This window comes from Podarcis raffonei, chromosome 1 (assembly GCF_027172205.1).
Source record: "Podarcis raffonei isolate rPodRaf1 chromosome 1, rPodRaf1.pri, whole genome shotgun sequence".
Lineage (NCBI taxonomy): Eukaryota > Metazoa > Chordata > Lepidosauria > Squamata > Lacertidae > Podarcis > Podarcis raffonei.
Window position 1 is genome coordinate 64943394 of NC_070602.1, and position 24899 is coordinate 64968292.

Genomic DNA, 24899 nt, shown 5'->3' on the forward strand with positions numbered 1-24899 from the left:
TTTTCTACAGAATAAATGTAACCTACAGAATCTGTATGTGTTTGTTTTCTTGTGGAGAAATTATGTCCAGAGGGAGATGTTGACAATCCCTCTGGAAAATAGGAGTAATCAGCTGTATGTGTGATTACTCAGTTTCATATATTATATTCCACTTTTGTCTTATAGAGTTCATATATTTCACTTCTTAAATTGGAGATGGGTGGTTTTTTTTAGAAATCAGGTTTTGACACCCACCTGCCATATATTTGTAAAATATTTATGCAGCATAAAATTGGTGCATACTGAAATAACACCTAAATCTAGCAAGTTTTTACATGTGATTAAGCAAAAAGAGATTAATATCAGTAGTTTGGAAAGTGGAAGACATTTCTTGTTCAATACATGAGCTTCCATAGGACTTTCAAGAGACAGTAGTTTCATGCTCAGAATATACATGGTGATTACCAATGTTGCTGCACTATCATATGAATTTCCTCTGCTGTAAAAGTGCAATGCAGTTAGTATGGGAAATACATTATTTTCTTGTTGAACAGAACCAGCTAATATATATTGAATATTTTAATGTATAATAATAATATATTTAACATTTTGTAAGCATTTACTTTGCACATATACTGAAATTATATTAAAATATTGAAAATATATTAAAATCTCATACATCTTTGTTTTGAAAAGATAATCGATTTTTAAGAATAGAATTTTAAGAATATGTAATACATAGGGTGGTATTCAGCTATATTTTACTCAGAACAGACCCTCTGAAATTAAATTAATGCTTAATTGGTCTTAATTGGTCTATCTGAGTAAAAATGATTTTGAGTGGTTTACAGATGATGACAGTGTTTTGTAACTGTGTACTTGTGATGGGAAGGAGTGCTTTAATTGTCTGATTGGTTAAGTAGTAATCACCCCGGTTAGAGCGAACCCTTTACAAGTATCTCCAACACTCCTTTCCCCCTACACCAGGCCAACTCCTCCTCCTGTTACATCTGGCCAACCCTATCAGTCAACCCAAACGCCCCTCTCTCCCCTCATAGCTAACCAGGTGCTATAGAAAGCAGCTTTCTGAAGTACTGCCTCGCTACCTTGTTAAACCTAGATGCAGCTGTGGGGTAGGGGGTGTCACTTAACAGAGCAGTTTGTGAAGCACCCCCCTACTTCTGTTCAACAGCTTGTCTGGGTCATCTGTCACCCTGTCATCAAGCTAGAGTTGGTATGGCCACCAACTAAACCACCTGACACTATCTATATAAGGAAGATGTACAACAGCATGCACTATTAGATACAATTTATGAACAACATAGGTGTTAGTCAAGGATGGTTGGTTAATTTTATCTTGAATTTATAATTTTTTGTATTGATAGTGACATTATGTTTTGTTTTTTGCTGTAAATAGAGTATAATAATAATAATGTCTTAATATGCCACATCTCAGGACTTGGGGAGGAGCAAATATGAACTGATTAAATGTCCTGCTCCCTGCCTCCCTCGATCTTGTATTTGTATCCAGTTGCTGGCTGTGGGTGTGCCACTACATTTCTGTCCATCTAGTCACTTCCTTCTCATCCCCAAATATTTGTGGAAGATAAGGGGTAAGCTGTCATTCTCCCCTGCTCCCATGGGTTTTGCTGTATTTCTCAGCCTTCACACATAAGGGCTGGATCATGTCCTAGGTTCATCACATATTTCTTTACCATTCTGCTCTAATCTCGCATGAGCGTCTTTTATTTTTCTCATCTGACATGTGATAACTGTATGGCATTTTTCAACTTCGTTCAGACTCTTCTGATGGTCCTCCTTTGCTAACACGTGTAATTGCAACTTTTGCTCCTGCATTAAAGAAAGAAAAGAAAATAGTTAAAGACAAACTTTTCATATTGAATGATGTCTTAACTTTATAAATTAGATGATGCAGGAATGATAAACATACTTATTGGGAGGTAAGCCCCATTGAACACAGCGGAGCTTACTTCTAAATAAGCATACACAGAAATTGTGCTGACATCCCATGTGGAAGGGCAATAATCTTCCAGCACAGTTATTAAAGATCCCTGTAAGGTAGGACAGAAGCCACTGTAGAAATGTGTCTCCCTTATTTCCACCCCACTCCCACTGTCAGGAATATCATTGCTAATGGTATGGATAAGGCAACAAGTGATACAGAGAATCAGCAGAGGCGCTTTCAGTCTTGAACCAGCGCTTTCCGTCTTGAAGCCCAGGCAAAATGTGTCAACATGTGCTTTAATCTGTTTTTAGCTTTCTGTAGATATTAATTTATTATTATTATTATGTATTTTGTTATTTTTATTTCCACAACTCCAAACAATTGCATGCAGGCACTTCTCTTACTCCCCTATAACAAAGATCAAACTATGTGTGATACAGGGAGATCCACACACCACCCATCTCCTGGCTGTTTTTTAAAACAGAAATGCAGGCACAGAGTGCGGTGGCATAGGGGAAGGGTGTGATAAAGCTTTTCCCTAGGGACCAAAAATGTTCTCCACTCTTGCCATAAAGAAACTCTAGTGGGGCAGGATGTGGTCACAATATGTGAGTTTGCTATCCCTTCTAAAGGCATTCCTTGGAAGTTTAACCAAGTTCTTTAACACCAAAATCGGCAATGACAGGTAAGTTTATCCCAAAAGTAGCTTGCTCACCACTCTCATTCTTCCCCTGCTGCAGTGTGCAGCTTCCTGAGAGGATTGGGTAACACTCAAACAGAGCAATGACAAAGCCTAGCAGGAATGTTCTACTGAAGCATGCTTTGTGCTCTGCTAGAGTAAGATGGCAGATGTAATATGGAAAGGATAAAGGAAGAAAAGCGGGGACAGAGAAAAGGGATGGCACAAAGAGGAAAGTGGGATGTTCCACCTACTTTTGGCTTCAGTCCTACCAACTGCTGGCTCCAACCCTTCCCACTGCAAACCCCAGCTTCAACCACAGCTAGTAAGCGACCCCAAAAAATTACCCCTAGGGAATGCAGCCCTTGGCAGAAAAAGGGCCCCCACCCCTGGTGTAAACAGACAAGACTGATGGACCCCTGAAGTTAGGTAACCAAACTGTCAAAGCACAATTCTAGCTATAACAGCTGGATTAGGACCCCCTTTTACCACAGTTGCCAGAACTCTGCAATCATCACCTGTAGCTCTTGTCTATTTCTCCCCCTGCTACAAATACCACCCTTTTCCAAAAGATCTCAAGGCAGTGTACAACATTAGAAACACATTACATTTTGGTGCCATAAGTTGTCCTTGCCAGGGCATTTTAGCATAACATGTAACCCAATATAAACTATGGTTTTATCCAATCTGTTGAATTGTGTAAGTTTTTTTTTTTAACTGCTGCTTCTGCTGTTTTGGTTTTGTACTGCTTTATTCTTATTGCATTTATATTTTGCCCTTCCGTCCAAAGCAGCACAGGGCAGCATATATATAGTATTATTATATTGTTTTATTGAAGGGTGACACATTTTTTTCCAAAATTAGTAAGTAACAGATTATATTCCATTTCAATGACATACTCCTTTGGGGGGGCATAGAACTAAAGATAGAAGTTTAAGAGACTAACAGTGAATATACATGTGGATTCAGTTGTCAAGACCAATATTATATGCTAATTTATCATAACATAAGCCACTGAACAGATTCTAGTTCATAAATTTTAGTTCCTGAGAAGGTCAAGTATGACTTCTAAGTTTGGGTCTTTCTAATGTAACTGGGTTAATTATTCAAACACTCTTCTGGTCAAAATGACCTCAGAACTATTTCCTTGCATTTATTGTTCTATTATTGCATTGGCTCTCAACTATCCCTGCTTATCTCTTGTTCTTCTCCTTGGAAGTTCCTGTACTCTAAAATAAGCAGGTATGCCTTGCCCAGTGATTTCATGTCACAGTAATTATAACTGCAAATGCTGCACCCAGTTATGCTATGTCCTGCTATGTGTGCTCCTAGTTTACTATTTTCAAAGGGTCTACATTTAATTGGTTGCAAAATAGCTTATGTTCATTTAGTGTGGATGTTAAAATTTATGCCAACCATCTTGGTACTTCCAAAATATAAAGGCTTCAGTTCTGAAACTACTTTTTCTCTGTTAAATTTATTGTGAAGCCTCAGTTCTCACAACAAGACTGGCTAAAACCATGCAGCAGGTTTAATACACATTTCAGCTTGCTGCGTGACCAAGCAGTTGTCTGATTGTTTTCCACGTTATTTTCAACTGAGGATGAGGTTAATATCATTCCCCTACTTCACTGTGAGTTAAAAAGCAATCTGCCTAAGTAGCAGAGAAACCAAGCAATCACTTGGCTATGTGAGAAGCTGTAATATGTATTGAACTTACCATGTGGCAAAGGCCAAATTCTGGATATGAAATGAAACTCAGCCCTAACGCTGGCATGAATATGAATTTTTTAATGGTAGCTTCTTTACTACCACTGAGGAGACTTGTTTGGAGAGCAGGTAGATGTCTCAGTCATTTGTAATGGCAGGCTGGGGCACTTGTTCATGAACTGAGCACTTCTGCTTAAGAGAGGAGCCTATCCCATTGGAAAGGAGAGGCTGGGGTGTGTAGTGGTAAGTAAACCCTCTCTTGCATAGTCACCCAGCCTGTTGTTTCAGACAGTGGACTAACTTGAGTATCCACAAAAAGCAGACACCCTAGACTGCCATGTTAAGTAGAAAGCTAACAAGCCTCTCCTGGTGCAGTTCTATGCATGAGTAAATGCCATAACTTGTCACATAGTTTATCTCTTTCCTCTTAATTGGGGATATGCATGTGTACAACAAATTTTATGCAAACAGTTTTTTTTGCAAGCACAAGAACACTTTACAAGGCTGGACATGGTTTACTAGAATAAATAGATTATTTGCAATAATTTTGCATGATCATTAATTTAATATTTGTATGGATAAAATAGATTACACATACTTCTTAAACAAGAAGCCTAACTTAAAAGTGAAATAGGACAAAACACATTTTATGTTGCCTTTGATCTTTAACTTGTAGCCTTATCTCCCAGGTCAAAGGACACATTATTCAATTTCACCATATTTTGTGTAAAATCACTGTAGCGTTGAAGATGACTTTCAGTACAAATGTCATGGTACTTAAGGCTAAACCGGACTCTAGTTTTTGAGCTTCTTAATTAAAATCACAGTTTATAATGGTCTGACAATATTATCTTTATTCTTTCCAGTTGAGCAGCAGCAGAATTTTCACAGCTTTTAGTCAATCAAGCTTAGCAATGTTTCAACAGCTCTCTTTAATTTCAAAAGTGGTTCAGCAGAGTGACTAAACTGAACTGGCACACTTAATTCTTCTATGTTACACTGGAAGAAGAGTAACACACGCCCTGCGTCTTTCATACCATTTTAATTATAAATATTAGCCTGAAAAGAAGAAGAAAGTCTAACCAAACCATAAAGTTTAACTGTAATTTTCCTCGCAAACACTTAAGTTATTATACTAGCAAGGAAAGTTAGAAAAATAATGCTACACAAAATAAAGTCCAATTTTGTTAATAAATAAATAAATAAATCCAAAGATTAATGGAAGTTTGGATAAGCACCTCTGCAATACTCAGAAGGATATTTGAATATATACCAACACCTCTATAACCTGTAACTATAAAATGCAAAGAACCCTAACATTTTGCTACATGAAAAAAGGATCTTCCACTCACAGAATGATGGTTGCATTCATGGAAAGGGGTCATTTCATGAGAGAAACCACCCTTACATGAACAGAAGCAAAAAATTAGGATGCAAGCCTTTGACATTTTTATAGCTATTGTAGCTCTTACCATTTCGTTAAGCTTCTTTTGCAAAGAGTATTTTGAAATCTGTAATAATGAAAACCATTAATGATTTAAAATGCATTGGCAATTAATTGTAATTCTGCTAGTTTCAAGGAAGTGGAAAAGTGGTAAAACTTATAACAGAAATGTAATGCCTGCATATATATGAAAAGCCTTGAAAATAAGCCCACATTGCTAATAGGCAGCCAGCTTACACATACTCAGGTTATTTATTTATGGTGTTAAAAAAAGGGAAGTGGGGGGAACCAAGGGCATGATCCCCTCCCACCTTCCTTATGGGCATGGGTGCAACACCAGTATGTTAGAAGAGGCTCTTTACTCATTACCATCCACCTCTCTGCCTCTCCTTAGTGCAGACTACTCATGCTTGGAGCACAAATAAATTAAGTTAAGAAGGAAAGCTGGCTGTGGATGTGAGCAGTGTGCACACAGGATGCCCCATTGCCTCTAACAACCTACCATGCTGCCTACATGTATGCTCATGAGCATGGAAAGCCAAACCGGATGTAACATTTGCCATATAGCTGCTACATAGCTGTTAAAAAGAATAAGGCAGTGGGTTGAACCAGAATGGAACCTTGGTATGTGGGTGGGGAGCTTGAACTCTTTGCCCCTGTCATGGACTGGTACGAATCAGAACTGGACCTCCTGCACAACTATTCACAATGGGAGGAAAGCACCAACTGATATCAATGACAGCTTTCTTCCCCATTGCAAATGGCAGTGGTGGGCATTATTATAGTTAGAACTATGATGGAAGCAAAGAGTTAACCCACCCCTCTACCACATTCCTGATCCTGCTTGGATTTTCTGTGCCCCACCCCATTCCAAGGCTGCTTGATTTTTTAAGCACAGACACCACAACAGTTACACAAGGGAAAATCACATGCCTAACATATCATCTATTTTTGCCTTTAGACAGAGTGGGGAAAGCATGGTTCTTTTGAGTCTGGCTGCATAAATACTATACATTTCAAGCATTTTGGAAATCCATCTTCCCCTCAAAGAATTCTGGGCCATGTGGTTTGTTAAGGGCTGCTGGGAATTGTTACTCTGAGAGGGGTAAACTACAGTGCCCAGAATTCTTTGAGGGAAAGAATTTGATTCAAATGTGCTTTAAAAGTATAGTGTATATACAGCCTATGTATATCTGACTGGAGTGGATGCTATGACTACAAACTTCACATCTATTTCTTCATTGGGAGAGAAGAGGGGAGAAAGCACAGTTCTTTTGAGTCTATGCAAATCATTAAAAAGTGGATACTGCTGTGACTACAATGAAATGCATCATATCTCAATTTTTGTAAAGTTTCCCTGCCTGATTTTACTCATCCCAGGAGTCCAGCTTTGTGCCTGTTTACAAGCATGTTTATAAAGGTGTTCAGAAAAAGAAGAAGCTCTCTTAACAATCTTTCTCCTTACAACTATTTTCTTTCTATTTTTATGCCTTGCTTAGCTTTTCTTATCACTGAGGCTCTAGTGATCATATTCCATTTATTCCACCTCAAAGCTTCTCCCCACATTATGTTTATAATACCCTTCTTGGGCACAAATGATAAAATGCACCACTGGAAGCTGGATCTCTGTGCACCTGCACACTAACACTAGTTCCACGTGGGATACAATCACTTACTGGCTAATTCAAGTTGCACAATTATAATTGGTGGGGAGGTCTTGTGCAACAAACCCTCTTTGCCTAAAGATCAGACTTTTTTGCAGTAAGGATGGGGAAATGCTCTGGAATAGAACTTGTTTTGACACAACTTCTTCTAACTTCTCCACAACAAATCAGAATTAAATAATAGCATCATCTACTCTCACTGAAAACAAGCAGGTAGAATGCTCAATAAACAGGTCATTTGCTGATCATTTTTAAAACTCTATGCAGCTTCCTAGAGTAGGATCATGGCATGCATGGAATGGGTCTAATCCTTTCCTCCTGAACTGCAGTCCCAAGTGAAAACTGCTTCCTGGCCTGAGCTGCTATTTGCTACAGAGGGAAGTTTACTGGTACCATTCTCTACCGAGGCAAAAACTACTGGAGATGAATGTTGCATGGCATCAACTCCTAGTATTATGCCATATTACTTTTCTCACTGCTGCTACATGTATAATATAATGTAGCTCTGAAAGGCCACACTACTCCCCTGTTGTATTTCCTTTTCACCTGTACGTCTGCATGAATATAATAAAGCTTACAGTCTTGTGCCAGGTTTATGGATCAGCATATAATAAATGTTGCATTCAATCATCCTATGACTTTTCTATGCACTGAAGTTCTTGCCAGAGCAGAACCGGCTGCTTCTAAATTTCCAATTGTATAACTCAAAGATTAAGGTAAGATTGATTATTATAGCCCAGTCCTAAGCACTGGTCAACCCTTGTGGTACAAACAGGGGCTTGTGCTGAAACAAGTAAGTTCTTATTCACTGCAAGGGAAACCACCTTCTTCAGAGATCAGTTCGCATACTGTTTCTTGTACCATTTTGCCAGTACAACCTTGCACCCATGCAAGCAGCAAGGTCACCCTGGTTCCCATTAGAATGTGGCACAAAATGCTATCCTCCTTATGCCGGTCTTGTTTCATTTTCATCACTACCCACCTAAAAGAATCTCTATATTTCTCTACAATGCTAGGGCATGACCACTACTGTGCCAGTAGAGAGACTAGGGCCCACTCCCAGCATCAGACAAAGGTGAAAAAATATTGATCCTGTGCTTTGCTGCCAATGTGTAGTAGAATATAGAAGCAGGCTAAACCTGAAAGAGCTCACTTCTACTAATTATTGCTCATGAGTAGAATAATCTACTCATATGAGCAATGTACCACCAGAAGAACAAATTAACCTGAGACTGCTGTTCCTCAATGAGCAGAAGTCCACCCACCTACTTTTAGGGGTGCGGTGGCTTTGTGGGACGGCCAGCACCTCCCGCGCACCCCCACTGGCTGACGATGCATGGCTGTGTGTCGGGGTCTCTCCTTGCCAGGACGTGAGCTTCGGCAATCCCAGCTTGAAATCCTGCTTCGTGTCAGCCAATTGGCAAATGGCAGTCTGGTGCGGAGGGCTGGACCTGAGGGAACAATCCCAGACCACGCCAGCCCCTGACACCCAGTTCTTCTTCATCGTATTTCAACCTATGATTTGCCTCTTCAAAGACGGAAAATGGCTATCTCGTGCGAGTTCCAGTGTTAAGAGTGCAGGTCTGCTTGTTGTATATATGATTAAAATGTTTGTATGAACTGCTGTTAGTGCAACTGACATACCAGTTGGCTGAAAACTGACTTACTGAATGCCTTTGTTGTGGTGAATTTAAATCAGATTCCATTGCTGAATGGCCCCCCCCCCAACTATATCTTAGTTAAGAAAAGCAAGGGAGCATTTATTACTCTTTCAGTCCATGTATCATGTTCAGCCAACCATGAAGTACACTATATATCACTTGTGCTGTGTCATGAATTGAGCAGGACATAACAAATCCTTTCAGCCTTTTGCACAGAAGGTCAGCAATGTGAAGGAATTGCTTTTAAAATAATCTCAGCATTAACCAGATTATTTAAAAAAACAAGGTACGGCATCAACATAATCAAGCTATCTATAAAGTTAATGAGAAACTAGTATAATCAGCACAATATTAATGACAAGCAAAATGTCCACTGTTGCATAGTGAAAAGGTACTTTTGAGTAATTCAGGGATCATGAAGAACAGCAAGAACAGTTTGGGAAAATGCCCTATGGTCAACAGTTAAAGTTAAATTTACATTTAACTTTAACATTTAACTTTAACTTTCCATTTACATTTAAATTTAGATATGTCTGAGTGTTTAATAGCATGGAGGAAGTTTGTATAGTTTTTGTATGATTTCAGAATATACTTTAATAAATTTAATTTTCCTGGTCTGGTCTGGTCTAATATTTTATTTGATTCCCTTTCTAAACCGGTATTATTTTATAACACTTATTCAACTTAGAACAAACAAATCTAACTTAATCATTTTCATTTGAGCAGCCCAATTATCTTTAATCAAATTACTCCAGAGTTAATGTTTAGGGGAAATTAATTAAGTGTCTTGCTGTGAAGTTTTGTTCTTGCTGGTGAGGGGTGAAATGTTTACTTTAGGATGAAGCTCCTACTACTACTGCAGACAAGGCTGGAATTTTCATCAGAAGAACTAAACAAGCCTAACACTGAACTTCAGAAGTATAATTCTTAACAACCTGAAAGAATAGCTGTGTCAATCCCAAGGAGGAAGAAAAATAAGATGTCCACAGGAATTCCTATGAATATCAAGGGGATAACTATTCTAAGATCCTATCCCACACCCAGAACTGTAGCAGGGTAATTTGCTCTCATTTTACCAAGGAAAATAAAATTTCATGGTAAGTCCAATTTTTCTCTTGGTTTTGTTTTGTTTTGTTTTGTTTTTTTTGGTGGGGGACAACAGATTGCTATGGGACTTCCAAGAACTGTTCATTCAAGAAAGTTCTGTAAACATTTTAAGGACCCCCTGACCATTAGGTCCAGTCGTGACCGACTCTGGGGTTGCGGCGCACATCTCGCTTTATTGGCCGAGGGAGCCAGCGTACAGCTTCCAGGTCATGACTAAGCCGCTTCTGGTGAACCAGAGCAGCGCACGGAAACGCCGTTTACCTTCCTGCAGGAGCGGTACCTGTTTATCTACTTGCACTTTGACGTGCTTTCAAACTGCTAGGTTGGCAGGAGCAGGGACCGAGCAACAAGAGCTCAACCCGTCGCGGGGATTCGAACCGCCGACCTTCTGATCGGAAAGTCCTAGGCTCTGTGGTTTAACCCACAGTGCCACCTGCGTCCATTTTACTGCACTGTAAAACCGCATCAGTTTTATAAAAATGATTGAATGGGATGAGTTTTGTAAATCTCATCCAAATGAGTGTTGATTTCAAAGGCTGGCAAAATTACTGCTCCTCTAACAAAGTGAGCAACTATGCTCTGTGGGAAAGTCACTCCTTTAAATAGAGTGGATTGAAGAGTGGATTTCTCATGGAGTATTTCCTAATGGGAGAAAAAACCCTCATTTTTTCTGAACCAATTAATTGTTTTACTAAATCTGAGAAACACAGATGACAAGGTAAGTATGGAACTCTGAGAAGAACTGCTACCTTCTCTTGCCTGATTTTCTTTATTGACTATCTGAGGAATTGCGGGAAAGGTCTCCTTGGCCATTTTGCTCCACAGGACCCTGGAGAGTCTCCTGCATGTGTAGTTCAGTTAAGATGCAAACAGAACGCTAGATGAGGAATTGTATATACAAAATAAGACAAAAGAACTAGTCTGATGTAGTAGGAATAGTGTTAGACTTAGAATGCAGAGACCCAGTTTATATCCCTCCTCAGCCACAAAACATTGAGACAATTACTAAGTCTATTCTACCTCATAATTTTGTTGTAAAAATAAAGAGGAGTCATTTATTTTATTTTCTGTGTTTATATGGTGCCTTAAGCCCTTTCAAGGAACAGCAGAAAAAGATCACTTGAATAGATTCCCCAGCCCAATGTAGGAGCCATGCAAAAAGTCCTGGATTAGACAACCTCTTGTTTGGGAAAGAAAGTAGGGGGCTGCATTGTGTCCCTGCTCCCCCACCAACTAATTGTTAATTGGCAGAAATGCAAATTGCTTTACTCGACTAACCATGGACAGTCTTGGCTGCTGCATGGACACTATTGGAACCCAAATAAATCAGGCTGCATGAGTATGGAGCTAATGTACCTGTAACATTTTTAATGTTTCTTTCAGTCCTTCCATTTCTCTTTCTTTTGATTCCATAGCAAGTAAACATTTTCCCTTCAAAGAAACATAATATTTTGTTAGAAAAAGGAAATATAAAATGACAAATTTCTCAGCTAAGGGACATAAGAACAGGTCTCTTGAGATGTATTAATAATTATGCGCATCATAATCTATTCTATATGCTAATGTCTTGGGAATAATTACTTCTGTTCTTCAAAATACTGCAACACAAAACTCCATCCACTTTAATAGCACACTATACAGTGGGTTCAAATAAAAAGTGATAAAAGCCTGCTAAAGACTTTGTAGGAGATTATGGATCCCTAAAGGATCCTGTCATCATTCAGTTGACGTCAACATCACTTCCTCAAAATAAATATGCCACAATCTCTATTCAGAGACTATTGAGACGACTCTTTTACGGAAAAATACACTGCCCCTTGCCTTTAGATTATTCTGCAGAGTTGTTGCTCTGCTTACTCCCTCTCTGTTGGATCTGAACTGATCACTATCATGCAATTGTTACAAAATGATCCACATGTTCTGTTCAATCGTGCAAGGAACTGTACTAACACAACACTTTGCAAACTTTGACATTTTCATTTTTTATACTCTTTTCAGTTAAAAATACTAATCCATAGTGTGTTTACTTTGTAGCACTGGGTGAATATTCATTCCTGATTGGGTGTGAAATATGCTTCCACTTTTTCAGCTTGAGGTCACAGAATTTGATGAGACTCTGCATTCAAGTTTTACACATTCACTTTTCTTTTTGCATTTGTCAGATAATCTACTATAACAATTTACTAATGTAAAAGTTGTGCTCAAAGATTTAGGCTACTTCCAACAGTGTTACTCAACAAACTTTATGGGGATAGTATGATAACAATCTTTAGTATCTTTATGCCTTACTCAGGTTGGAATCTCTTATGGCTTTTGTATATGATCTAGGGCATGGGAGGCAAACTAAGGCCTGGGGGCTAGATGCAGCCGAACTGGCTTCTAAATCCGGCCCATTGACAGTCCAGGAATCAGCGTGTTTTTACATGAGTAGAATGTGTCCTTTTATTTAAAATGCATCTCTGGGTTATTTGTGGGGCCTGCCTGGTGTTTTTACATGAGTAGAATGTGCGCTTTTATTTAAAATGCATCTCTGGGTTATTTGTGGGGCATAGGAATGCATTCTCCCCCACCCCCCAAAAAATTATATAGTCCAGCCCCCCACATGGTCTGAGGGACAGTGGACCAGCCCCCTGCTAAAAATGTTTGCTGACCCCTGATCTAAGGTTGTCATATCTTGAAGTGCAAAAAAGAGGATAGCCCGAGCCAGGGAAACAAATCACAGCATCCGGAGAACCCATGCCCAAGCCGCCTGCACCTGAGCCTGAGACGAAAAAAAACCCCATAAACAAACAAACTCGGACATTTCCTTTAAAATGAAAAAAAAGCAAAACCCAGATCAGCATGTTGGCCCTCCCAAAGAGGACATGTCTGGGATTTACCGGATATATGGCAACCCTAATATGATCAAAGCATTAGATATATGCACAAGGCAACACCTGGTACTTCTCATGCAGAGATGCTCTACAGAGTCCTCAGTCTTTGGTGGGAACTTTTCAGTGGTTGCAAGGGCTGCCTCTGGAAGGGACAAGCTGAAAACTCCCCATGAACACATAGAAGCCCACACTAAGCACTCTGAATCCCAACCACTAACTGACTATGTTGTTGTTTTTTTTGACAAATGAGTCATATCATTACCTTTTCTTCTTCTGCAGCAAATAGTCTTAATTGGAACTAGAATTGCCACAAGAAGGAAACAAATTTAAATCGTATGATCAAACAACATGTGTAACTTTTTATTTAAGGTAGTACATTTTCAAAAATTGATTCATTCCTATCAAAAATTGATTCATTCCTATCAAAAATTGATTCATTCCTATCCACCTCCCCAACTTCAAGGAACTTCATGTACATACTCATCACCAACAACAAGGCTCTCATTATAGCTGAGACTAGATCAGGCTTGTTGTTTTTGAGTAGTTCAACTTAACTGGTCTTGAGAATATGAATGACAATACCACTTGTTATATATTACTGCTGAGAAGAAAGACTCATTGAGTACCTGTTTTTTAATAGCTGTCATGGCTTCTGTATGCTGTTTGTTTAATGCTTCTTTATGATGCTGAAGAGCTACCTATTATTTGAAAATTTAAATTAAAGCAGAACAAGACAGTTAAAAAGCCATATATAAACATATTTAAAGTAAGATGTGTCATTATACATTAAGAAAAATTTTCATTTTCAAGTTTTCTTGGTTAAAAATAAATAATCAAATTAGTGAAAATTAGTGAGATGTATAAACCTGAAAATCATAAATAAAAAATTCAAAAAAATGAAGATAAGTAATCAAATAATGATTGAAGAAGGCATACAAGAATAATAACAACACTTGCAACAAATCTTCCTACCAAGAAGAAAAAGAATAGGTATATTAGTGTAGTCAGAAGAAATTCATTTCTATTAAAATTTAACTCTATGAATTTGGACCTGAATGAAAATGCTATTATAATGCTCATTTACTTTAAGGTATGTACAAATGAGATAGTAATATTTATAGCTTATTTAGAATTGCATTTTTAAAAACTGCCACCCTCATCCACAGCAGCAGTGCAACAAGAGAACATATGGTGCCTAAGGAGACAACTTGCATTCCAATTTCCATACAAAATGTTATGGTTGCCTGTAAAGCCAAGGATAATTGAAGACACACAGCCTTTAGCTGTGCTCTGTGTTTTCTGGATTCAGAGAAGAGTGAAGGTGCAGTATAAAACTGGCTAGAACCAAATGTACTGCATTCAAAGTACCTCATATAATGGTTCTTCACATTTAATTTTGACAGAACAAATCACTAAATATGCCAAATCCTACATCTCTTTAGAGCAAAGACTTTAGAAACACACATTTTATAAATTCTATTGACAGTGCTTCCACAAAACCTCAGAACGCTATAGAAACATGTATATTAGATCAGAAACCATATTTTAACATTCTTCAATACTGATATTAATTCCAACGGCAAAATTACTAAGAACAGATGCTATCAAGTTTTAACTGTTTGAAGAACACTAACCTTTTGCCACTCAAGCTCCTGTACTTCAACAACAAATTTGCTAATTTGCTCCTCATTTTTACTTTCAGTCTCCTAGTTTCAAAAACATACAAAAAACTAGTCACTGTTTGTTTTTAAAAAAAACATTTTCAAAGAAATGTTAGTTAATAAGATTAGGATAATTGTTTGTGTTCTGAATAGAATTATATATATGTCTCACTCATTAGGAAGAAGAAATTCCATCTTGTCTTAAGTATACATTAGAAACACACAGTACTGTGTAATGGCTTCCTTTTAAAAAAAAAAATGCTTCAAACGACAAATATTATACAGTGGTACCTCTAGATACGAACGGGATCTGTTCCGGAGCCGCGGTCGCATCTAGGGGTAAACGTAACTAGCGATGGCACTTCTGTGCATGCGCGTGACGTCATTTTGAGCATCTGCGCATGCGCAAGTGGCGAAACCCAGAAGTTGCGGAGCGCAACTCGAATGCGCTCAACTCGAAGCATATTTAACCCGAGGTATGGCTGTACTTGATCTTAGCCAGTAGGCTAAGAAACAACAAATATTAAGTGGCAGAAACTAATAATCTCACCAATAACTGTTTACAATTAATAACAATCCATTCTTTCACCAATATATATTTTTCTGCTCCTTCATCCTAAAAAAAGAAAAATCATACTGGAGGCAGGCAGTGCACAAACTTCCGGCTGTGAGGAATTTCATCAGACATAAAAACACAGGAAATTGCCTTATAATGAAGCAGACCATTGATTCACCTAGCTCCATGGGCATAGGCAGGATTTATGTTTCGGGGAAGGGGCAGAACCAAGTTGTTTGTTAAGTATTTCTATTTAATTACTTGATTTAGGGGGGCAGCTGCCCTCCGCCCCGCCCCCCCCCTTTGGCTACACCCATGCCTAGCTCAGTACTGTCCACACTTACTGGTATCAGCTATTCAGGGTTTTAGACAGGAGAAATTCTCAGCCATAGCTGGAGATATCAGGATGTGAACCCGAGACTTCGCCACAAAAAGCAGCCACTGAGCTACAGCCCTTCCTACAACATCATCCCTTAGCTGGGAGACCTGGGTAAAAACACACTCTCAGCCATGAAGCTCAATGAGTGACCTTGGGCCAGTCGCTGTCTCTCAATCTAACCTACATCACAGGGTTGTTGTGCGGATAAAATGGGAAGGGGAGGAGCCACATACACTGGTGGAGGAAGAGGAGTGCGGGGAGAGCGCACCGCCCCTGACAGCGCGATCCCAGTGGGGTGCCATTGTGGCTGCCCCCCCTGCCCGCGCTGGGTGCCACGCCCCCAGGCCGCGCGCCAGCCCTGCCCCCACCTTCTTCTCTGCCTACCTGGTGCCAGAGCATGAAGCTCCGCCACTGGCCACATATGCCACCTTGAGCTCCTTAGAGGAAAGGTGGGGCCTAAATGAAACAGAAAAGAAACAGAAAGTTGACCTAGGAAGAAAAAAACCAGAAGGTGACCCAATCAGGATAGAAGTAAATCTTCCTTCACTGGCAAGACTCTCAACTCTGAGATGATCCTGGGCAATGTAATAGCTACAAGGAAAAATGCATCTAAGGGGGACTCAAATGGGAAGGGAGCAGTGAAAAGCAGGATGAAATTAAGGTGAGTATCTTAGACCTAATCTAAAAATGATGGGACACTCATATTTGTTTGATCAATATCTATGTTGCTCTCATATAATGTGAGGTGGATGTCTCATTTTAACATGAGAAGGGTGGACAGGTAGGAACAGCTAAACCGTCCCTCCATTATCTCCTCCCCATCAATTACACAGTCCAACTCACTTCGGATATAGACATTTGGTTGGGAAAAAGTGCCCAGAATGATGGGGAGGTAAGAAAAGGAAGGGGTTTAGCTTTCCCTAGCACTGTGCTTTCTTGATGCTAAAATGTGGTCCCACCTTCTTATATGTGAACTCAAAATGTTAAGATTCTATAGGAACCCTAAGAGGTTCCTCAAATTCGGGCCCACTACAATGAACCACAGCCTGTGCACAAGATCTTATTTCATTTGCATTTAATTCATTTTAGTATACATATACTTTTAACACATATTATTTCTCCCCTCCCTTTCCTTCAACATAGCCTTCCTGATTTCAAGCACCACATACAGGTTCCTCCCAGTTAAAAACAATGGATTTTAATGAGACTTACATATCCAACCACCATTAATACCTCCATACACATAAGACAAAGATAATTAAATTAAGCAGGAAAACCCAAATGAGAAAAGAAGGCAGAAAGAAAACTGTGGAAATAAAAGGAAAGTTTCAAAGAGAGGGAGAAAAGAAAATGGGAGGAGAGAAAAATACTCCCCCATAAAGGCTTCTTTTAACACTGCATATATTAGTACAAAGTTTCCTCACATGTTTTTTATACAGGAGGATTAATATGACAGGAGGGAGAGTTCATATTGGCTGAAATGCTTCCTGAGATATGTGGATTTCAAAGCCTCAACAGATTTATAGGTCAAAACCAGCCCCTCTATCTGTATCTGAAAGCTAATAGTTAATTGCACAATTTTTGCAGGACAAGCTTTATGTTCCCACTGACCCACTTCTGTCAGAAGACAGGCTTCTTTGTTTTATATTCACTGAAGCTCCCAAATGCTATTCAAAGAATATCCCAATTAGAGCCAATCTACAAAAGTATGAATCATTTGCTGTAAGATACCTATTTTCCAGAGAATGTCACAGTAGATGCAACTGAAAAAAGTCAACCCTAGACAAAGTTGCGACCTGAGAATTCAGAAGCAAAACCTGGTCCACAAGCCCTTGCAAACAGTGAGTCTGGTTAGCCAGAAGAACACAAACATCATCAGTAATGCAAGGCCTTCTCTTTCGTCTAGAGGTTGGGTCTGTGCTCCTTCAACTACCATCAATTCCAACTTACCTGTTTACTACAATTGATAGCAATCTGAAGTCTTTCAATCTGGGTTGAAAACCAGGTGTATTGGTTACTGACCTGATGTTGCAGCCAAATGTTTTAACTTTAACATGTTCAGATTGTTATTATGTGTTATACTATAACCAATACTAAAGTTATGAATACAGAAAGCCATCTTGCACTGAGTCAAACCGTCTGTCTATCTAGCTCTTGTTGTATTGCCTACAATGACTAGCAACAGTTCTCCAGGGTTTCAGAAAGGGGTTTCTGCCAATCCTCTGACTGCTTGATTTTTATCTACTGTCACAAAACCGCAAAGCCTTTGCTTCTGTGATTATAGTATTGTTTGCAGAATATTACAAATGTCATGCGGCGTAAAAGTAAGGCAGATAAACACAAAAATATAAAAGCTCATAAAAAACCTTTCTGCACTCCCTAAGTGAGTAATATTCTGTAACTACAACAAAATAGTTTTCTTATAATTATCTATAAACACTGAATCCGGATGCATCTTCTATTACTCCCCCATCAGGGACAAAAGCCAATTATTTTGATTACCCTATGACTTTTCAGAGAAGGGGGAGTATTCTCTCAAACAATTTATTTACAAATGCTGTTAAAATGTGCTACCAGTAAAGCACGCATTAATGAAAAGCAGAAACATGATACATTATTAGTAAAAATCCTGTAGAAAACAGTCAGTAAAGTGTACTTGTGTATTCCACCCGCCCCCCGCCCCCCCCCACAGGAGAAGCAACTGGAGAAGGGCAATTTTAAGCAGAAAAATGGCCAGATGGGAAAGGGTTAAGAAAACCTCCCTCCCTTCCTCCCCTTTTCTATTCTTGACATCAGCTGTTATTTAATTATTTTAAATTAAAATGCTCAGTGGCGTAGCGTGGGTTGTCAGCACCCGGGGCAAGGCAAGTAATTTGCGCCCCCTAACCCGTGGATTTGCCCTAACCCCCAGATGTTGCGCCCGGTGCGGCCGGCCCCCCCTGCACCCCCCACGCTATGCCACTGAAAATGCTACATGCAACCGGGTGCAGATAGTGCCAACTTCAGACCTTAGTAAAGACAACTGTGTGCCTGTTTATAGATGTGTTTCTATATTATACAGAATTATTTCTGGCATTGCCACAAATGGACAGGGTGATGCTAAAAGGTTAACAGAGGAGGGGTGCTTCCAAGCTACATAAGTCTGGGGTATTGCCTACAGCTTCCAGCAGGAAACCACTTTCTATAGTGTGGAAAATTTAAGAAGTAGGCTGATGTTTGACAGCAGGGATGGACCGATCAATCAGTTTCCTATTTCTAGGTCAATTCTACATGTCAATTCTGTCCCAATTCTGCAGTGATCTGTAATTTAAAAAAAAATCCATACAAAATCAATTATTTAAATCCATATTTAAATAAGTATTTGTCACACAATGCACGTTTAAATACATATTTTATCTCAATACACACATTTCAAAATGTATTTTACCCTAATGTATTTTATACACTTTGATGCATTATCTGAGCCAAGAACTGTATTGTAAAATTCACAGAAGTGCAGATCTGAAGGATAATAATGTTCCGGTCCATTTATTAATCTGGGATGTGCAGATTAGGTCATTTCACTTAAAAATGCAGACCAAACAAAATTCTCTTCCATTTCTATTTGACAGTGGGAGCTACTATAGCTAATAGTATGTCTTGTTAGCATTTCTAGATCTAAGCAATTTACTTGTAAGTTCATTAGGATTGGGTTATAAGATTGCTTAGGAATTGTTTAGAAATAATGACATTTAGGAGACCAGCACTTGACTTAAATTTGAAGGAAAGGAAGAAGAAAAGTGGAAATGAAAGAAAACTTTGTTTCCACTGTGTACAAATTATTCTGCTGGTGAACTGCCCATTGACAGTTGCTTAAATATCCATCAGCACAAGGAGCAACAAATTATCACCTCCTCTGATCTGTTCCCACACAATTCATGTATCTAGTGGCACATGGAATTAACCCTATAGGATTTAAACTACAACAAAATATTTGAATGGAAAGAACTGAAGCTGCAAGCTTGAACTTCCTCCTTCAACTTGGGTCTCACTTCTTTCATAAAGTTTGCAAATAGTGTGCATCAAGTTGAATGAAAAGGAGCAATAGTGAGGAGGAAGCACAATAAGAGAACTGGGCCAATATTAACAAAATTAATTTCAATAGGGACAAATATAAGGTTCTGCACTTGGGGTGGAAGAACCAGAAGCACAAATATAATATACTGCCGGGAGTACTGTGTTCAGTACTGGGCACCACAATTAAAGAAGGATATTGACAAGCTGGAACATGTGCTGAAGAGGGTGACGAATATGATAAAAGGTCTGGAAACCAAGCCTTATGAAGAATGGTTGAGGGAATTGGGTATGTTTAGCCTGGTAAAGAAGAGAACGATAGAAGATATCATAGTCATCTTCAAATATCTAAAGCGTTGTCACATGGAAGAGGGAACAAGTTTGGTTTCTCCTGCTCCAGAGGCTGGGACCCAAATGAAAAGATTTAAGTTACAAGAAAGGAGATTCTGACTAAACATTAGGAAGAACTTTCTTACAGCAAGAGCTGTTTGACAGTGGAACGGAGTCCCAGGAGAGGTGGACTCTCCTTCCTTGGAGGTTTAAGCAGAGGCTGGATGGCCACCTGTCATTTATGATCCTGTTGAGATTCCTGCATTTCAGGGGATTGGACTAGATGAGCCTTGGGGTCCCTTCCAACTCTACAATTCTATGATTCTAGGAAGTCAGAGTTGCAGAACCACTGCTGCATCCAAAACACTGCTGCCTCATGCCACTCAAAGCCAAGAGCTTTGTTATTTCCATTTTCGCTGCTTTCTGCCACTGGCCTGCAGATCAGGTCCTTACTTGTGAATGGATTGGCTTAGGATCCAGAACATTCTTAGCCAGCCCAGCTCTGCCCCATCTCCAAAATGCCATTTCAGAGCCTTGCACCAGCAGTATATCTCAAATAGTTTGCACCTTTAGAAACTACAGCAGGGTGTTGCAGGATATCTGATCCTCCTCTTCTTCTTCTTCGGCGATCACTCATCGCCAAGTAAGATTGTCTTTCATGAGTACGGTCTTAACAGTGAGTCCGTAAGTGACTGTGGAGGGCAGTTCTGGATTCACACATTCTTCCACAGTGGACACATAGGTTTCCGGGCAGGTGGAAGAAGGTGGAGGGATACCTCTGCTCGATACTAATCCCCTCCAGGAGCACAAATTTTGGGTTAGGATTGCTCCCTAAAAGATTTAAGGTTTTTTTTAATTAAACAAATAACTTTAGCTGGTCTTCAGTTCACCACTGTTAGTCCCCTCCCCCTTCATTCTAAACTGGAAGTTTTAAAAACTTATACATTCTATCTTGAAACATCCATGCAACACATTAAAAAGAAAACTTTCTTATGTTTAGGAGGAAAACTGTATATAATTTTTAGATGATAACAAGAGACACAAAACCTTTAGAAGTCTTGATATTTTATTAGCTGCCTTAGGACTACAAGGATTTACCGGTAAGTGTTTTTACAAAAACACCACCATAACAATAAAAGAGGAGTCATTTGATGGTTTATTTACTCGTTATAACCTTTAGAAAGTGTCAAGCCTTTGTAAAGTGCTTGCTTCAGGCTGTAGTTTTACAAGATAGGCTGTACATTGGTCAAGCCCCCCTGATTCCTGACCCTGAACAGATTTAGGAACAGAGTACAGCTGGCTCACATCCAAGCAACCCAAACTAGGTACTTTTACCATCTTTTTCAAACTCATAATCCACCTCCTACGAAATTGCAAAATCCATTTCTTTCATGCTGCTCAATCAAACAGTTCTCAGACTTCCAAATTACTTCAGTCTGTTTTAGGACACCCTGCAATGGGCCTACATAAACTAGATGTTGAAGCAAAACTTGTTAATACTGTGCAGGCGAAACTAAACTTGGGGTTACATTCCAGGGACAGGACATAAAACAAAAATCAAGTATAGTCAAAACACATGTGGTTCACTAGCGGGTAGGATTGAAAAGTCTTTTTCCCCCAGATGCCCAACCCCTTTCTGCCCCCTTTTTATTTTTAATTTTGCCAACCATGTACTGTACAGCTAAATGTGCACAAGTTAAATGAGCATAAGTTGTGAGTTACCTGTACCTAAAGAACATGTCTAAAGTTCAAAGCCTGCTATAGCACGTTTTAAGATAAAAGGAGTGGGCTCTGTCCCTGGTCCCCAGACACAGATAATAGGCAGCAACAAGGAAACAAAATTTTAAAGAGTGGAGATGGCTAATGCATGAATAGGTTGTTTCTCTAACCATGCATGATACTTAAGTACAATTAAGAATTGGTAATGCCTGAGATATTTCTTTAGGCCATGCTGCAAAGTAACTGCCCTTGCACACAAAACAGCTTATGTAAGCGTAATTAGATGAGGGGGTGGCCTGAAGGACACACCCCATCCAGCTTATGACTGGGGTTGTAAAAAGAGACTACTAGGATACTTCCATAAAGAGGCTTAATACTATAAGCAGGTAACTGGCAACATGGTGTTTTAAAAACTTAATGGGCTTTTTTCCTGGAAAAGAGAAATCTGGATTCAATAGGGGGCATTCTGATGCCAACACTACCATGTGGATGCTGCAAATAACTTGCATACATCAGCAGCACAAATCTCACAATAAGTACCCATACAGAAGCATCCCTATAGTGGCTCAAACTGGTTGAAATTTAGCCTGGCAGATTCCCTTTCACTGAACAGATTGGCATTGGTGAGAGTGAAGTGCTGGTTCTTGTATAACAAAGGTAATGGCCAGAGTTTTCTTCTAGAAAGGGGCATATTCTTCTTCCCTCTTTCCTGTTTTTCAATGCTCAGAAAACTGGAGTGAGCAGAACAATACAAAGGAATAATTCACTGTTATGTACAGTTATAACAAAGATACCCACAGCACTATTCCGTTGCCACAGGTCATGCATATGCAAATAGGATTCAAGTCCTCAGCTAGAAGGCACTTGGACAGCAGCTGAGGCCACTACAACACAGCACCAAGTTCACTGTGAGACACAGGATTATCACCACTTTAGCCATGCCACAGGGAATGGCCAGTCTCAGTTTTAAAATATTTCCTGAATCTTATGATCAGTCCGGACAGCTAATTCCTTTAGCAGCTACACTTATTTCTTTTACTCTGTCTCTAATGCTTTTCAGGGCAATGCCTTCTTACATACCTCCAAACAGAGAAACAAGAAGAGAGTATTAGTATGCTAGGGGAAACCACAAGGTTTGAATTAATCTTTTTTCAAAACCCCGAAAGGCCAAAGCCAGCCCAATGTGGTCTGAGAATGATTAATAGGATTAATAGTCACAGAATTTGGAGAGTGACAGAATATAAAAATGAGACATGTGTCTGTAAATACTGGATGTTATGCTTGAAAAGAATATTATATTGGGAGGGGAGATACACCACAACATTTTGTGCAAGTCCAACTTGTTCCCTCTAATAGTGAACTTAAGTGGATGAGTACTTATCAGTTTATAAGCAACACAAGGCCACTCAAAAGTAAGGTAATGGCTTATACATACTCATGAGACCTCCTAGATATGCAAAAGTATTTACATTTGTGAATGAAAAAAATAACTTCTTAAAAACAAAATATAGGATCCTGTGAGCTTACACAATGTAGATGGCAGTTGTACCTACAAAGGGGGGTGGGCACTGATGCAGACCTTAAACCATCACTGAAACTTCACTAACATCAAGCATAAACTACTGTAATGCCTACTATTTGGAGCTACCCTTAAGGATTGCCAAAAAGCTTCAGCTGGCTTTGACCAGTGATTAAAGTGATATATGTGTTTTACCAGGCATCTCCTAATCAATGTTATAGCAGTATCAAGTGCCCTTTTCCCAATGTTCTGTGGTGTTTTGCCAGTATCCAGGATCCTCATTTCTTGCCACTTTCACCACTCCTTTTAATCTGTGAATTTCCTCAAGGAAAGAGATGCCAATAGTTTTAGGCCTATGGGCACATTTGAGTTCAATGTGTGGGCACCACTCACTCTGATCACTTTTCTGTTACGCAGTCAGTCACATACATGGACACATGGACATGCAAAGTAAGTGACAGAAAGAGAGGAAGTGCATGCACATAAAGTCTGGTTTTCCAAGGGATCTCAGTAAAAGTTAGATCCAGAAGGAAAGCAAACAGAGCTGCAATGTGTAGTGAGGAATAGCATCACTCTTCCAACGTCTTCCTTCAGCTCTGTGTACTTTTCAAGGGAGGAAAAGTGCATGGGAGGGCTTAGAGGATTTGTGGAAAGCAGCGGATGACCTCAAGGTTGCCGTTGCACCAATGGGAACCATACTTTCAACCCCAGCCCTGAGGGTTAAAGACACTTAAATCCATAAAAACCACCTTTCTCCACCTTTTGATTATACCATTCATGTTGAATAGCAAGGCTGTGCATAAGAAATGCATTCTTATGACTGTGGAACTCCTTCCTACTAGTGACCAATATAGCATTTTCTGAAAGCTGTGTAAAACCCAGTTTAGGTTGGCTTCCAATGGCAAAGGTTAACCAAGCATGGATAAATTTTAATACATTTTATTGTATATTTAATTTTGCTTGTTTTGTTTGTTACACTGATCCATTGCCTCATACAATGAGCCTCTTGATAATGTACAACAGAATATAAAACATATATAATTCATTAAAACATGTAAAAAAAATAATCCAGAAAAATACAAAGAATAAGAAGTAACACAGCCAGTTAACAAGGGGCGGAGGACAAGCATCAACATCAGCAGTAACATATACAAATTAAAACCTCAAATGCAAGCTAAATAATCACCATCAGATTAATCAAGGACTAAAATTATAAATATAAAAATAACATTAAAAAGCTAAAAATGTCTTCAATTGCTTTACATTTCCAAATTAGCTAGAAATATAGGTAAATAAGTAAATGTGCCTACCCTTCTCATACGCAATTCTTCTACTGCCTCCAGAAAACTTGTTTTAAAATCTGATAGCTGAAGAGAAATCAATGCTTCGGCAGAATTTTGTAAGGTACAGGCAGGTGCTTCCTTATTGAATTCTTCATCCATTTTAGAAATTGTATCTATAACTTTTTTACCGTGTGTTTTACTTGAAACGAAAAGAATATCATTCAGAAAATTGCTGCACCAGAAAATGGCAAGTATTGATACTGCAATTTTAAATATTAGCTAAAACTTTAAAACATATAGGTCACAATCCAATCAC

The 24899-nt window shown here is 39.1% G+C and overlaps 1 protein-coding gene across 7 annotated transcripts in view; it reads right to left on the reverse strand.

The window, feature by feature from the left end:
* Window positions 1–24899, reverse strand: part of CCDC73 (coiled-coil domain containing 73) — a 60639-nt gene that overhangs the window by 23572 nt on the left and 12168 nt on the right. For 3 of the 7 annotated variants that reach the window (XM_053390245.1, XM_053390253.1, XM_053390262.1), the window contains 7 exons: window positions 24611–24782; window positions 14718–14789; window positions 13710–13781; window positions 13346–13381; window positions 11567–11641; window positions 5807–5845; window positions 1695–1830 (listed from right to left, as the gene is read on the reverse strand). In XM_053390245.1, coding sequence (XP_053246220.1) covers window positions 1695–1830; window positions 5807–5845; window positions 11567–11641; window positions 13346–13381; window positions 13710–13781; window positions 14718–14789; window positions 24611–24742 — 562 coding nt within the window. In that variant the 5' untranslated portion in view covers window positions 24743–24782. Of the gene's footprint in view, window positions 1–1694; window positions 1831–5806; window positions 5846–11566; window positions 11642–13345; window positions 13382–13709; window positions 13782–14717; window positions 14790–15294; window positions 15961–24610; window positions 24783–24899 lie in introns of those variants that run through there. The other 4 variants (XM_053390268.1, XM_053390276.1, XM_053390284.1 and 1 more) reach the window with 2 other exon arrangements.